At 33.6% G+C, this 14,180-nt stretch overlaps 2 protein-coding genes across 4 annotated transcripts in view; both read left to right on the top strand.

The window, feature by feature from the left end:
• Positions 1 to 5,607, top strand: part of LOC126735972 (calcium-transporting ATPase type 2C member 1) — a 48,566-nt gene extending 42,959 nt beyond the window's left edge. For all 3 annotated transcript variants that reach the window (XM_050440096.1, XM_050440095.1, XM_050440097.1), the window contains exon 18: positions 5,075 to 5,607. In XM_050440096.1, coding sequence (XP_050296053.1) covers positions 5,075 to 5,196 — 122 coding nt within the window. In that variant the 3' untranslated portion in view covers positions 5,197 to 5,607. The remainder of the gene's footprint in view (positions 1 to 5,074) is intronic.
• Positions 5,608 to 9,097: 3,490 nt separating this feature from the next.
• LOC126736619 (putative inorganic phosphate cotransporter) lies at positions 9,098 to 13,319 on the top strand. The gene is made up of 6 exons (XM_050441056.1): positions 9,098 to 9,287; positions 9,340 to 9,479; positions 9,537 to 10,217; positions 10,273 to 10,405; positions 12,634 to 12,878; positions 12,941 to 13,319. The coding sequence occupies exons 1-6, from the start codon at positions 9,188 to 9,190 to the stop codon at positions 13,115 to 13,117; spliced, it is 1,476 nt and encodes a 491-aa protein (XP_050297013.1). The 5' UTR covers positions 9,098 to 9,187; the 3' UTR covers positions 13,118 to 13,319.
• The last annotated feature ends 861 nt before the right edge of the window (positions 13,320 to 14,180 follow it).

The following is a 14,180-nucleotide window of genomic DNA, read 5'->3' as shown; positions in this document are numbered from 1 at the left end:
CAATAATAATTCGTTGTTCGACCGTATATCGTTCCATGGCTATTAATCGCAAACTGTTTATATTATTCTTTTCAGTTTTTTTTTTTTTGATATACTGCGATAAAAAAAGAATGCTGTGCAATTCAAAACGTGCGTTCCTATTGGGACACTTTATAGTTTTGTAAATCAGTTGATAATGCTTCAACAAAGTCAATTGCAACGATTCTTTATTTAAATTAGCATGTTTACACCTTTGATAAAAATCATATTTTCTTACAAATTTCATAACGTCAGTCTTAAGTCCTGTCCACGTTTACTATTTTCTTTAATTATTGCACATTGTGCCGTTGTCACTTGTAGGTAGTAAATGAAGGTCATTTAAAATCATCTATCTTAATTCTTTAGTTGTTATAACTTGGACATCGTTTAAAATCGATGTACGTATTTTACTATTACTTAAAGGCTCTTTTATAATGTTTGCTACTTTTATTTTTAACAATAAATAACCCATTAATGTTTTTTTCATTTCTCTCAATGACTCACCAAAGTTTGACATTGATTGGGTGTACTAGTCTATATAAATCTATATTAATTGCAATTCCCCATTAAAATATACAAATCAACCTGTTTCATTTCGATTATTAGAAGGATATAAATTTTTTTATTTTTCTTTAAATATCTAACAGCAATCAATCCTGTCAAAGTGATTCGAATGTTCAATTATATTTTTTTCTAAAGCGTTATATTGTGCTTGGGTTATAACATTTATACTCTCACACTTGTGGTTCACTCCTTTTAACTTATTCCATACAACATTCATATCACATATCACTTTTTACTGATTTGAATTTATTCTTATCCAAGACAATATTTTTAAGTCCTCTTATTTTATACAAAAAAAAAATCTGATCCTAAAATACCATGAATTACATCACTAAATTTATCAATAATCTGATATTATGAAAAAGTAACTCATTGCATATTCCAATGCCAATACTATATAATAATTTTAATTTGCTAAAGCGTGTTAATTTTTTCATTTTCATTTAAGTACTCTCTAAAAAAACAACTTATACTATATCAAATAAAAATTTAAACAACTGCTTCGTCTGCATATTACACTGAGAATCAAATCAAATAACTATGGTATCAAGTAAAGTTTATTGTCATTATAATTAACTTTTATAATAGAATCTATATTATAACACTTCCTACTAAATTTCGTCGGCAAATTCACGAAGTGGTGAATATCAGTTTCTTATGTTTTCAGAAAATGGCGTCTAAAGTTTATAGGATTATTCAAATCATTGTATTTTTACATTACTTCGAATATTAACCTCAAGTTTTAACTGGGGATTATAGGGGTGGGATTATTTTGCATACCTAGGGAAAAAACGAGACTTTTACAATTGTAACACACAAAAAAACAACATTCGCCTTTTTGAAGTACAAATTTTATTGCCGGATTGACATTCGCCTTACAAAAAATATTATAATGTTATTCTTAAACATGCTAAAACTAAACAACAAAGTAGGTAATTATCGAAAAAAATACCACTCTTAAACAAAAAATAGGAAATATAAACACTAAACAAAAATTACCAAAACATTATTTTAGTTGGGTATGTAAGAGAAATCTTTTAATGGGGCAGATTTTTTAAAAATTCCGTGTATTCGACCCCACGTATAACAGGATTTTTGCCCTCACATAAGGATAATAAGGATTTATATTTTTTTTCAGGAATTTTCTGAAGACCTTTATTTAGTCTAGCTATATGTAATTTAAATAAGTTGACATTTCGTGGAAGTGTTATTATTCGGAAACTTGTGTCAAAATGGCTATTTTTAAAAGATATTTGGCTTAGTTCTGACTTGTTCACCATTGTTACAAACATTTTGGTCCAATTTAAGTATTCAAGTGAATCATCAGCTTGAGATTTAAGTTCCCGCAAATCCTGAGACAATTTCTTAAAATCAAGAAAATCATAAAAATTCATTTCGACCACAATGTACGGATGTTTACGCCTTGCTAATTTTATAATTGGTATAATTTGACTTGGTAAAAATAAATCTCCAGCCACTTTTATGGCTCTATTGATGGCACTGTGGGCCGAATCTCCCTCACTTTGGCCGTGGCAAGTTTCAAAATAATAATGATGAACGCTTTTAATGTTTTTGCTACTTTTTAAAAAATACAAGTACATTGCTGGTAAAACTGAGTTTTTGTTTTGTCCAAAACACCTATCTGAAAAAAATCGACTGTTTCAGCTCCTTTATTGTCACAAACTTGTAAAAATCTGTAAATGCATGATGCTATTTCTGACGCACCTCTTTTACTTTGAGTTTCATCCCAGGTATAGCAGTAACAGTCTTTTGACGCTAGATCATAAATTGTGAAGTTATAAAAACTTAGGCGTTGCATGTAAAAGAGTGCACTCTCTTTAGAAATAGGAAGATGTATGACCTGCTGTAGATCAAAAACAGCACTGATACGTTTGTTGTTTTCAATTGCTCTCTGCTTTACTATTTTGCTTCATTTCTCTTACTTTCTGCTTTTTACTTTGGTGTTTTTTAAAACTCTCCAATAAGCTCCTCTTTTTTACTTCGTCAGCAGTGTAGTATGTATTACAAATGGTACATTAGTCCTTTTTTGGTCTATGCACCGATAGATTGAGTTTATTGAATACTTTTCGATACGTGAAAATACTAGGAGGATCATCGTCTTTCTGAGCTTCTAAATACATTCCATGCATTTTTGAAACTGAAAGTAGAGGTGACAAATATTCTTTTGAAGATTCTACCCTTGGAAACATGTTTATGTGATATTCAATATCATTTTTAAGTTTACTGTCGCGTTCTTTCATTTTACCTCTTCTTTCCTTCTCTATAACACCTGTATTCTTTTTCTTCATTATACAAGTCCTCATAAACTTTTCCGAAATACAAAATGTATAAAACCTTACAAACCTGAATTTTCTCCCCAAAGAACGGCAAATACCAGTCGTTTCTGTGTCCTTCCCTAGAGTAAATTTTTTGGAACTTAGGAACACCAGTTTCAATTAAACTGCACAAATATTGCCTTTGAAGGTCTAAGGAACCAAGACCATAAAACTCCGTAAATATTTCTTGTCGCTGATCATTCGTAAATAAATGACATTTTCTTTCAAATCTCTTACAATAATCACTTTTACAGGCTTCTTTAAGCAATTTTGGAGGAGCGATATTCATTGTATTTGGAATTACAAATGGTAGTCCAGTTGCTTTTCTAAATTTGTTTTCCTTTAAATATTTTACTTTACTTCGTTTTCTCTGACGAGGTATTTAGATTGGACTGTCCTCAACTTTAAAATCTGCAGGATTCAGAACAGTCTCTTCGTTAACCTTGCTTTCTTGATTGCTTTTGTGGTTTATGCAGTCTAAATAAATGAGGCCAACAAAGTAAAATATTACACCTATGGCAAGCCGCCCAAACTTTGCAGTGTTGTTGAACATTGCCGTTAAAATCAGATTTTGAAAACTCCAGCTTTTTTTTTTGTTTTGTCGTACTACTTTTGTAAGGCAATTATTGCTGTCAACCACTTCGTGAATTTTACAATCAGTCTTCCCATAATAATGCTGCATACAAAGGAAGTAACCACAACCGCAAAATTGTGTACCTTGTAAGTAATTGTGCACTGTTCAAATTCGCAATTTACGGAATCAAGAATAATGTCATCAGAGCTTCATCAGAGATCTTTGTATCTTCTAGTAGCACACCTGAAAAAAAAATAAACAAAAAAGTTGGCGTGAAATAAAAGACTAAACAAGTACCTGTTTTTGGTTCCACAGTGCATATTATTATATCGGAAATGATATTAACTTTTTTTTTGTACGAAACCTGAGGATCTTCAACAATTTGAGGGTCTTCCAAATTTTTACCTAAAATTTCTTTTGATTTTGAAAAAGGAAGATTATTATCCAAAGCAAAATCTCCTAGAAAAGAAAACTGTATACACTTATTATGATAAAATATTAGGATAGTTTTAAAACTTACCTGCTAATATTTCGAGAACAGTACCATGTTCTACGTTTTTTGGAATTATGCAAATTTTCGAACCTCCGGATTCGTCATTTAGTTTGGAGATTTTCAAATCTTTAAACAAAAGTTCTTTTACGTTAGATATTGGAAGATTCATGTTAGTATCATCCGAACTATTATCAGAAGAAATTATTTCTTGAAGAGAAAAAAAAACATTATAATATTAGACAAATTGCTTACATTAATCCCCACCTAAAACTCACCTGTTGACTTATCCAAAATACTTCCATGCTCTTTTCTTCTTGGAATTATGCTAATTTGGGCACCTTCGGATTCGTCATTTATTTTTGAGCTTTCCAAATTTGTAAGCAAAAATTCTTTTATCTTAGATAGTGGAAGATTGTCAGTATCATCCCAACTATTAGCAGAAGAAACAGTTTCTTGAAAAGAATGAGAAACAGTATAATAATTGACAAATTATAGTAATATCTTAAACTCATCTGTTGATTCCTCCAAAACACTGCCATGCTCTTCAGTAGCGATAATTTTTCCATAATACCATTTTGCTTTATATTTAATTTTTACTCTGCAACCGTTATCAAGAACACTTTTTGTTTTATCCGCACACACTTTAGTTCTTTAAAATCCACGACGTTCTTATCTTCATCATCCCACAACACTAATGCATCCATTTTTTTTTGACACAGAACACACTAACCTTTTTTGAGGTTAAAACACTCGCCAATTTAGTTAGTAAACTGGCGAATTCCATATTCGCCCACAGTCGGTAACTTAAAAAGTGTTTTCAAAGAGGCGAATATGATATTAACCTGTTTGAAGAAATGTTATTTGGTATTTTGTTACATACGCCTCAACTTAAATATCGATTAACTTATCAAGGGGACAGAATAAAGATTCGCCACTTTGAGAGATTGTTCGGTGTTCCCACTTCTAAGCGAAAAATCACTTTTTTTTATATTCGCCACTCTGTGAATTTGCCGACGATTTATACCAGGTAGCACACTATAAATCATGAACTGTATAAAAGAGAACATAATTAAGTTAATCTTGTTCCAGATATGGCGTTTCTGGTAGCGCTCACATCTTCGGTATGGATCTTTTCGGAATTCAAGAAACTATTCGAGAGGTTACTAGAGAAGAGATGTAAGGGTAAAAAGACACCTTTGGAGTATGTATGACACCGGAAACGAAGGTTTTTCGCAAAAAAGGCTACGGTAGAGCGGCAGTTGGATTAAGGATCCGTAAACGCACGAATGCATGCAGACCACTTTTTACCAGGACGAATAAGCGAAAACCGTATGGTCCCTGCCCCTTGTCCGGGTTCGTTGTACCATATCAATTACCTTTTTATTTATGTATTAAAAGAAAACATGTAATTTATTCACGTATATATGTACGATCACTCACAACATAATATACTCCTCGCTCACGTTGAACTTACTTCAATGTTTTTTTTTTTTATTTATTTTGTATATTTTTGCATAATTTAAGATGAAAATGGTAGGTAGCTATTCGGTGTTATCCCTCTTTTGTTTTTGTAAATTATGTCTATATTTATTAATAATTAAGTCTATATTTTTGTATGTTAATTATTCGTTTTTTTTTCTTAGTACTTACCTTAGGTCTCTGCCCAGTATTTCATTTTCTAAAAGAAGAAACCGCTTTTTTCTTTCAAATTTTAAATTTGCATTTATTGTAGCAAACTGGAAAAAATAAATAAAAATTATGACAGTTTTATTAAGTGTTTTTTTTTCGTTTGATCAATTACACCCAGATTATTGTATTGTTAAAGTGAAACAACTGACATGCGCAATTGGTTTAATAAAGAGCTCATCGTTATGTTAGGAGGCCAGAAGCATGGAGCGTATTTTAAACAACTGTCACTTACAAACAGTATTGACGTCTTATAACGGATTATTAATTTAATTCGTAAAGTGTTAAATAAAATTTAAAAAGATTACCCTAAACGGTGGATCACTTGGCTCGTGGGTCGATGAAGAACGCAGCTAATTGCGCGTCAACTTGTGAACTGCAAGACACATGAACATCGACATTTCGAACGCACATTTTGTACACTTACAGGTGAGTAAAAATATAGAAATGAAGAGAAAAATATTGAATTCTTACTTGGTGTTGATTTTTTGACCTTTAGTGCTTGGACTATAGTCTTTTTAAACTGGACATGCGCAATAAATCACACTCAAAGGGCACAAGTTTATTAGGCAAGTTGTGTTGGTCAATGGTCCATATAGTCCAGCCATTTAGATCATCAAAAAAGAGTAATATATTTTTTTTCTACAATTCTGGAAAAACAATATCAAAATTCTTACAGGTGAGTAAAATTTCGAATTAGAGAGGAAAAAAATGATTTTTAAAACTTGCGTCCATTTTTAGACCACTTGCGCTCGGACTATTGTTTTTTTAAAGTAGAATAACTTACATACGCAATAGGTGTGTGATAAAGAGTTCAACGTTCTAAGCAACGTTGTTTTTTATAGTCCAGGTGTTTGGAATAAAAAAAAGGAAAATTTTATTTTTGGTAATACGATATTAAATATCTTGGAAACTTAACAATTCTACCAGTGAGTAAAAGTAGAGAAATGACGAGGAAAAAAATAGAATTTATAGTCGGTGTGCATTTTTTAACCACTTGCGCTCGGACTATAGTTTTTTTAAATTTTAATGGAACAACTGACATGCGCAAAATTGTCAAGTCATGCTGGTCAAAGTTTTATAGTTCGGTCGCTTAGGTTCGAAAAAGGGAAAAATATTTTTATTTATACATTTCTAATAAAACAGTATTAAATTCCTTGAAATCTATATTATCACTTCTACACGTGAATGAAAATACATAAATAGAAAAAAAAAATAATATTAACTTCGGACCAATTGTTTCACCTTTTACGCCCGGACTGTTTTCTTGTTGAAGTAGAACAACTGATAGGCCCAATGAGTCAATGACAAAGTGCACAACATTACTTGACAACGCCTATAGGCACGCGAGTGTCTATAGTCCAGGCGCTCAGGTTCGAAAAAAGGAAAACATTTTTGTTGGCCTGAAAGTGATATTTTCTCATGCGAGAGTTTCTGGAAGTTATATTTACATTTTCTTATCTATGGGATGTATATGAGTGTAACAAGGATAGCAATGTTGTCAAGTCCGTATTCTGGTCGTTTAAGTTAAAAAAAAATTTGTAGAGTTTTGTTTAAATAATATTAAATTTCTTATCAGATTTCTTGACAACTATTATTACTTCTACAGGAGAAAAGAGAAAGGAAATTCTCAACTTGTGTCTATTTTTTGCTTACTTGCGCCCGGACTATTGTTTTTTTTTAAATGGAATAACTGACATACGCAAAATTGTCAAGGCATGTTGATCAAGGTTTTATAGTCCGGTCGCTTAGGTTCGAAAAAAGGAAAAATATGTTTATTTCCGATAAAACAGTCATAAATTCCTTGGAAACTATTATCACTTTTACAGGTAAATAAAAATACATAAATAAACAAAAAAAAATTTAATACTAACTTCAGGCCAATTGTTTTACCTCTTACACCCGGACTACTTTCTTGTTAAAGTGGAACAACTCATAGGCGCAATGAGAGTGAGAAAGAGAACATTACTTGGCAACGTTGCCAAGCCTATAGGCGCACGAGTGTCTATAGTCCAAGCGTTTAGGTTCGAAAAAAGTAAAACATTTTTATTGGCCTGAAAGTGATTTTTTATCCGAGAGTTTCTGCAAGTTGTATTTATATTTTTTTATCTATAGCCCGAGTGCTTAAGACACAAAAAGAAAAGAAAAATATATTTTTTAAATTTGCATTTCATTTTGTCTTATGTAGCAACTAAATAATTAAAATGATAATCGTTTTATGTTTGATCACTTGTGCCCGCACTATTGCCTAGTTGACGTGAAGCAACTGCCAACCACAATGCGTGTAACAAGGATAGCAATATTGTCAATTCATGCTAGTAAAGATTCCGTACTCTGGTCCGTATATATTAAATTTCTTATCAGATTTCTTGGAAACTATTATTACTTCTACAGCAGAAAAGATTTCTCAACTTGTGTCTATTTTTTGTTTACTTGCGCTCGGACTATTGTTTTTTTAATATGGAATAACTGACATGCGCAAAATTGTCAAGGTATGCTGATCAAGGTTTTATAGTCCGGTCGCTTAGGTTCGAAAAAAGGAAAAATATTTTTATTTCCGATAAAACAGTATTAAATTCCTTGGAATCTATTAACACTTTCAACTCTACTGGTAAGTAGAATTCAAAATTAAACAGAAAAGAGAAAAAAAATTATTTCCAAACTTTTGTCCATTTTTAATTTACTTGCCCTCGGACTATTGTGTTTTTAAAGTAGAACCAAATGTCATACGCAATGGGTGTGACAAAGAGCACAACATCTGTAGGGAACGTTATCAAGTCATTCTAACCAAATTTTTATAGTCCGGGTGTTTGCGATAAAAAAAAAGGAAAATCTTTTTTTTTAAGGTTTTTTAGTAATACAGTATCAAATATCTTGGAAACTATTAACACTTCTATAGGAGAGTGAGTAAAAACAAAGAGAGCAAAAAAATAAAATTGAATTACAATCGCGTCTATCTTCGACCACATGCGCTTGCACTATTATCTATTTAAACTCGAATTACCGATCACAAGGCAATGTTATCGTGGTGACCAAGTTGATATAGTCCAGGTGCTTAGGTTGAAAAATTAATTTTATTTACAAACTATTTTAATGACCTTGGTATTGCAAAAAAAAACCAAAATATCTCGACCTATACGAGGGTCTATCGAGAACGTGATTGATCACGCAATTAACAAGTGATTTTATATCAAAAAACTTGTTATGGGGTAAAAAATTAATTATCATACAAAAGTGTAAAGCACATACCATTGTATCCTTATCATAATCATTAAAAAATGTAGTATTGTAAAAAAAATATTTTCCAAAAACGTAATTGATTGTTTCTCGATTAACCAATAAACTGATTATGTTAATTGATATTATAATAATAAACAATTAAATATGCTCTTAAATAGTGATTATTTACATAAACACTTAAAATGTTCACGGAACAAGCGACCGATAACAAACCCTTTTAAAACCGAATAACGATTTTCCTAAAGTCATTTGAATGTTGCATTCTCTTTGATAAAAATGTCCTTACAAGAAAAACCCCGAAAGAGGGTGAGCGTAGTCGTAAATGACGCGGAAACATCCCCAAGAAATACCACAAAACCCGTTAACCCTTCGACAGGTGAGTGAAGTCCATCAACAAAAATTAACATTCCAAAAAAGGCACTTTTTAGGTCCCAGATTCGGTTGTAGACATGGGCAAGCCATTCTATTATGCTTGGCATTCTTATTTGGCATTGGATGTAGGAACAACATTTCCGTAGCTCTTGTAGCTATGACAGACAACACCACCAGTCTAAATCCAAATATACCAGTAAGCAAAAATTATAAAAAGGGGGATATAATATTTAATAATTATTTTGTTTTTTAGTACTACGATTGGAACAACACCAACGTAGTAATCTCGGCCTTCTATTGGGGCTACATCTTCTGTCAAGTTCCAGCTGGATACCTTGGAAAAACCTATGGGCCCAAATACTTCTTATTGGGCAGTTTTCTTCTTAACTCCTTTGGGTGCGCCCTAATCCCTTTGATGGCCGAAAAGTTCGGTTCTACCGGGGTGATTTGTTGCCGAGTACTACAGGGTATCTGCCAAGGGTTCCTGTATCCGTCCATACAGGTTATGTTGGGCACGTGGGCCCCCAGCGAGGAGCGATCCACCCTTAATAATTTTATTTATGCTGGTACCACCCTTGGTTCGATCTATGGGTCCTTAGTGACCGGATACGTGTCGTCCAGTTGGCTTGGTTGGCCCTACTCGTTTTACATTCTGGCCCTTTTCTCTTTCTTGTGGTCCATTTTGTGGTTGTTTCTGGGTTACGACAGTCCCGCGGTGCATCCCCGTATAACCGACGAGGAGAAGGTTTACATCCAGAAATCTCTGAAACAAGAGGATGATGTAGATCTGCCCATTCCATGGCGAAAGATTTTCGCTTGTGTGCCATTTTACGCGGCGGCTTTCGGTATGGTGGGAAACACTTATGGGGCCTCCATATTGTCAGCCGAGGCGCCCACTTATTTATCCAAAATGATGAGTTTCAACATTAAATCGGTAAGAAGGGATAATATGAACGATATTTTATAGGTTTTAATGTTGACATTTTTAGAACGCTTTAATTATGACGCTTCCCTCGTGTCTCGGATTGACTTGTTCTTTCTTTACCGGCCCATTGAGCGATTGGCTGATAAGAAGACAATATTTGACCAGGTTGTGGGCCAGAAGGATTTTTCACTTAATTGGTAAATATTTTATCGGATTAGTTTACGGACATCCCTCGTATATAAATAATGTTTTTCTGGTTGTTACAATATGGCCGCCAGTTGTCAGGGCGACTGACGTCACATTTCTTGGGCGGATTTACGAGGGTTGGATGGATGTAAAGGTTACGTTGGAATATTTAAAGTTGAGGAAACAATTAAAATAGCCGCCATGTTTTAAAAAGCGTTTAATTAAGCCGAAATTAGTAAAATTTTATTAAATAAAATACCTTATGTACAACCCCCGTAAAAGTTGCAAGCGAAAACAATATGGCCGCCAGTTACCATGGCAACTGACGTCACATTGCCCAGAGTGCCTTACAGGGGTTGGTTGAAAAGTTTACGTCGGAAGATTAATGTGTTTTTTGGTATCTGCCGCTTTAAAACTCGTCGAAGTTGCAAATTTAAGAAAAATCATAATAGCAGTCAAGTCATGAGAAGAATTAAATTACACCAAAATGAATAACGTTTAATTGAAATGCTTTATTAACGACCCTCGTAAACAATATGGCCGCCAACTGTCATGGCCTCAGATCATTGAATACAGGTGAATAAACATTATTTATCAAGTTTACACGGGGAATTTAAGCACAAACAGGTTTAGAGATAATTCAGTTCGGCTATAGTGTTTACATGAGAGAATTAAGAAAGGCAGGCCATTTTAACATTAAACAGCCGTTTACCATTGCCAACTTAGGAATTAAAAAAATAAATAAATTGGTTGATCTGACTAGTTAGTTTCGTACTTGAAAAGTTGACTAGTTTAACAACTGATAACAAAATAGTTTAACAAAAAATTAACACCTAACCTTAAAATATCTGTCTATTAATTTTTTTAAATCATTTGCACATTTGTGTTGGTAGCACTGGGAATTAAATCAGGTGACAGGTGTTTGTTTACACGGTATTTTAAAGCGGTTTCCACTTATTTAAATCGATTTAAGCTAAACCGGTTTACGAGTGTTTATACTTAATATAACTTTCTAGTGGCGCCACCTAGAGCCAAATGGCTTATGGACGGTTTATAGTCTATAATAAGGAAAATGTTTTCCAATAACAAACGTACTTTTAAGTAAAACCGTTGGCGAGTTATGATTTTTTTTACATTTTTTGACTTTGGAAATTAATTGCGCGCACCCTGTATGTCACAGATGAACCAAAACCAATCGAGCAAATGCGTCATTCATTTTACTATAACATAGTAAAATTTAATGTTTTTACCGTTTTTACAAGTATCCTAAAACAATTTTTTTTTCAAAAAAGTACCAAGCGCTAAAAATCACCCTGTACACTGACGAATCTCAAGGCAAAACATGGCCGCGTCTCCATGGCAACGGAAACGGGGATTTTCCCCGAAAAAAGGTCCTTTTTATAATCGAAATTTAACTACTAAAACTTATTGGAATCGGTCCAATATTGATGTTAATCTGTTCCCGAAGCTTTCTACTATTTTTCCATGTACAAATCATAAGGTAAAAACGTTTTTTTATACCCTAAAACATCGTCTGAAAATGGTCGATTTTGACGTCTGTGCCGAATTTTCATGGCGACTTTGACAACATGGCGTCAATCGGCTCGGACTTGCTTCCTAATTTCATTGATAAAATGCTTAAAATTGCTCAAAACTTACAGGAATTGGTATGGAAATATTCAAGAGACTCTGGAAAATCCGAATATACGCATATCTTTTAGCAAATCGTGTTCTTTTAGCCGTGATAATTCGGTGATAATTGACGTTTTAGTGCTTTTATCGTGTATTATAACATTCATGCGACACAGTGGACCATACAAGGCATTTTGCTAGACAAAAATTGTGATACAGTGGGTCCTAATGGTGATAAAAAAATCCAATCGGGATTTAATGTTTCATTATTTTCTGTGGGATTATTTTTTTTTTTACTTTTTTGTTATTTGTTTGATTTGAATGAAATTCGGTATTTAGGGTTTATTTAGGAAATAATTATTGATTTTTAAGAAATTTTTGAAATATCGAGCTTTAAGGTCACAAAAACTCTTTTCCTATTGCTCCGATTTGATTGATTACAATTAGTTCTTTTTCTTGTATTTAATTAAACGATGCGCACACACAGATTGTAATCCATTGTGCACTCTAAATAAGATTTATATTATATGTAGTATATCCCTTGTAATATATTTCAATTTATCCTAAATATTTAAGAATAAAATACTTTTTTTTGTACAATATTTAGGTTCCTTCGGATACGCATCCTGTCTACTGGGGCTGGCATTTTTAACAAAATCAGCGGCCATACTGTCAATAGTCGCTCTAGGCATGACCAGCGTGTTTGCCGCTTTTCTACTTAACGGGGCCAACATCAACCAATTGGACCTCTCGCCCCGTTTTTGCGGCATAATTTTCGCCATTTTAAACGCCGTCAGTCAATGTACCGCGATTATCGCTCCGCTGATCGCCCAATGGGTGATCACCGACAAGGTAACGTAAGGAATTCCTAAAATTTTGTCACTTGTTTAAAGCAAAAAAAAAACGATTTTTAGACCGACGCGACTCAATGGCGCATCGTGTTTGGTAGCGGAGCGGCGAGTTTTATGGCGGGAGGTGTTGTGTTCACTTTGTTTTCCTCGGCAACCCGGCAACCCTGGGACGGACCCACAGATAAAGAATTAGAGCAGAGGCGAAAGAAGATTTCCGTTATTAGTTTGACGATAACCTGAAGGCAACAACTGGCATTGTTATGCAAAAAAATGCGTAAACAGAATAGGATTCTCGTTGAGCATCTTAATTGTTGCCACACTTCGAATTTTCGCTGCTGCTGCTCTGGCATCACCGTAAATCCTTTCAGATCCATCGTATTAAAGTGGATTTTAACTTAGTAGTACTCTGTGATATGGTATAATAAATAAATGGTTTTATAAATGTTTGCTCTCCACGAACTTAATGAATATATATCGAGACTGCAAATGCAAATGGCCACCATGACTCAAATTTTTATAGTGGTTGTCTCCTTGGTCGCTCTCAATATTTGCAGTGTTGCCAACAAAAAAATATTTGAAATAAAGGTAATGAAGTTGACGTTTGACATTTGATCTGTTATAAGCTGAAGTATCAGTGTTGCCAGCTTAGTGGTTTTACCACTAAATCTAGGGGTTTTTAAATAAATCAGTGGAATTTTTAGGGTGATGATAAAATATTAAGTGGAAGTTTTGGTGGGATTCGGGATCCTTTTTGAGAAAACTGGATTAACTGGATCATTTTTTTTATCGCGTGGTTTCTATATTTTGCGTCTTTGTCTTTGTTCATAAATTTCCTTCGCGCGAGAAAGACGGATGTAGTACTTAGGTGCAGATATTATGCAAGCGAAAAGTTCTTGTAGAGCGACGAAGACGCAAAATGAAGGAACCACGCGATGGAAACAAATGTACGCCTTTTTTTTGTATTACTGTGCACACGATATTTAAAAAAAAAGTTGTTATTTAACCGTATATGGCCTATAAACCGAAAGTGTCACACATTTCAAGCATCCTGATATCTCGGCTATCATAGAAGCTACGACCTTGCGGATGGTCTCGTTGGATTCAGAACGACGAAACTAAGACAAAACCGTTGGAATTTTCCAGATAGAGTCCATAGAAGCCGAGATATCGACCTCCAAAGTTTGGGATTTTTCATTTTTCGGGTATACCCCCCCGTATCGATTTTTTCACCAAAAATTGATTTTTTTCGAAATCAAACTAAGTATACCAGCGTCTTATTTGGGTCACCTAGATTACGAAAACA

The sequence above is a fragment of the Anthonomus grandis genome, chromosome 5, assembly GCF_022605725.1.
Source record: "Anthonomus grandis grandis chromosome 5, icAntGran1.3, whole genome shotgun sequence".
Taxonomy (NCBI): domain Eukaryota; kingdom Metazoa; phylum Arthropoda; class Insecta; order Coleoptera; family Curculionidae; genus Anthonomus; species Anthonomus grandis.
The sequence above is the reverse complement of the archived record's forward strand: the minus strand, read 5'-3'. Positions and strand labels throughout refer to the sequence as shown.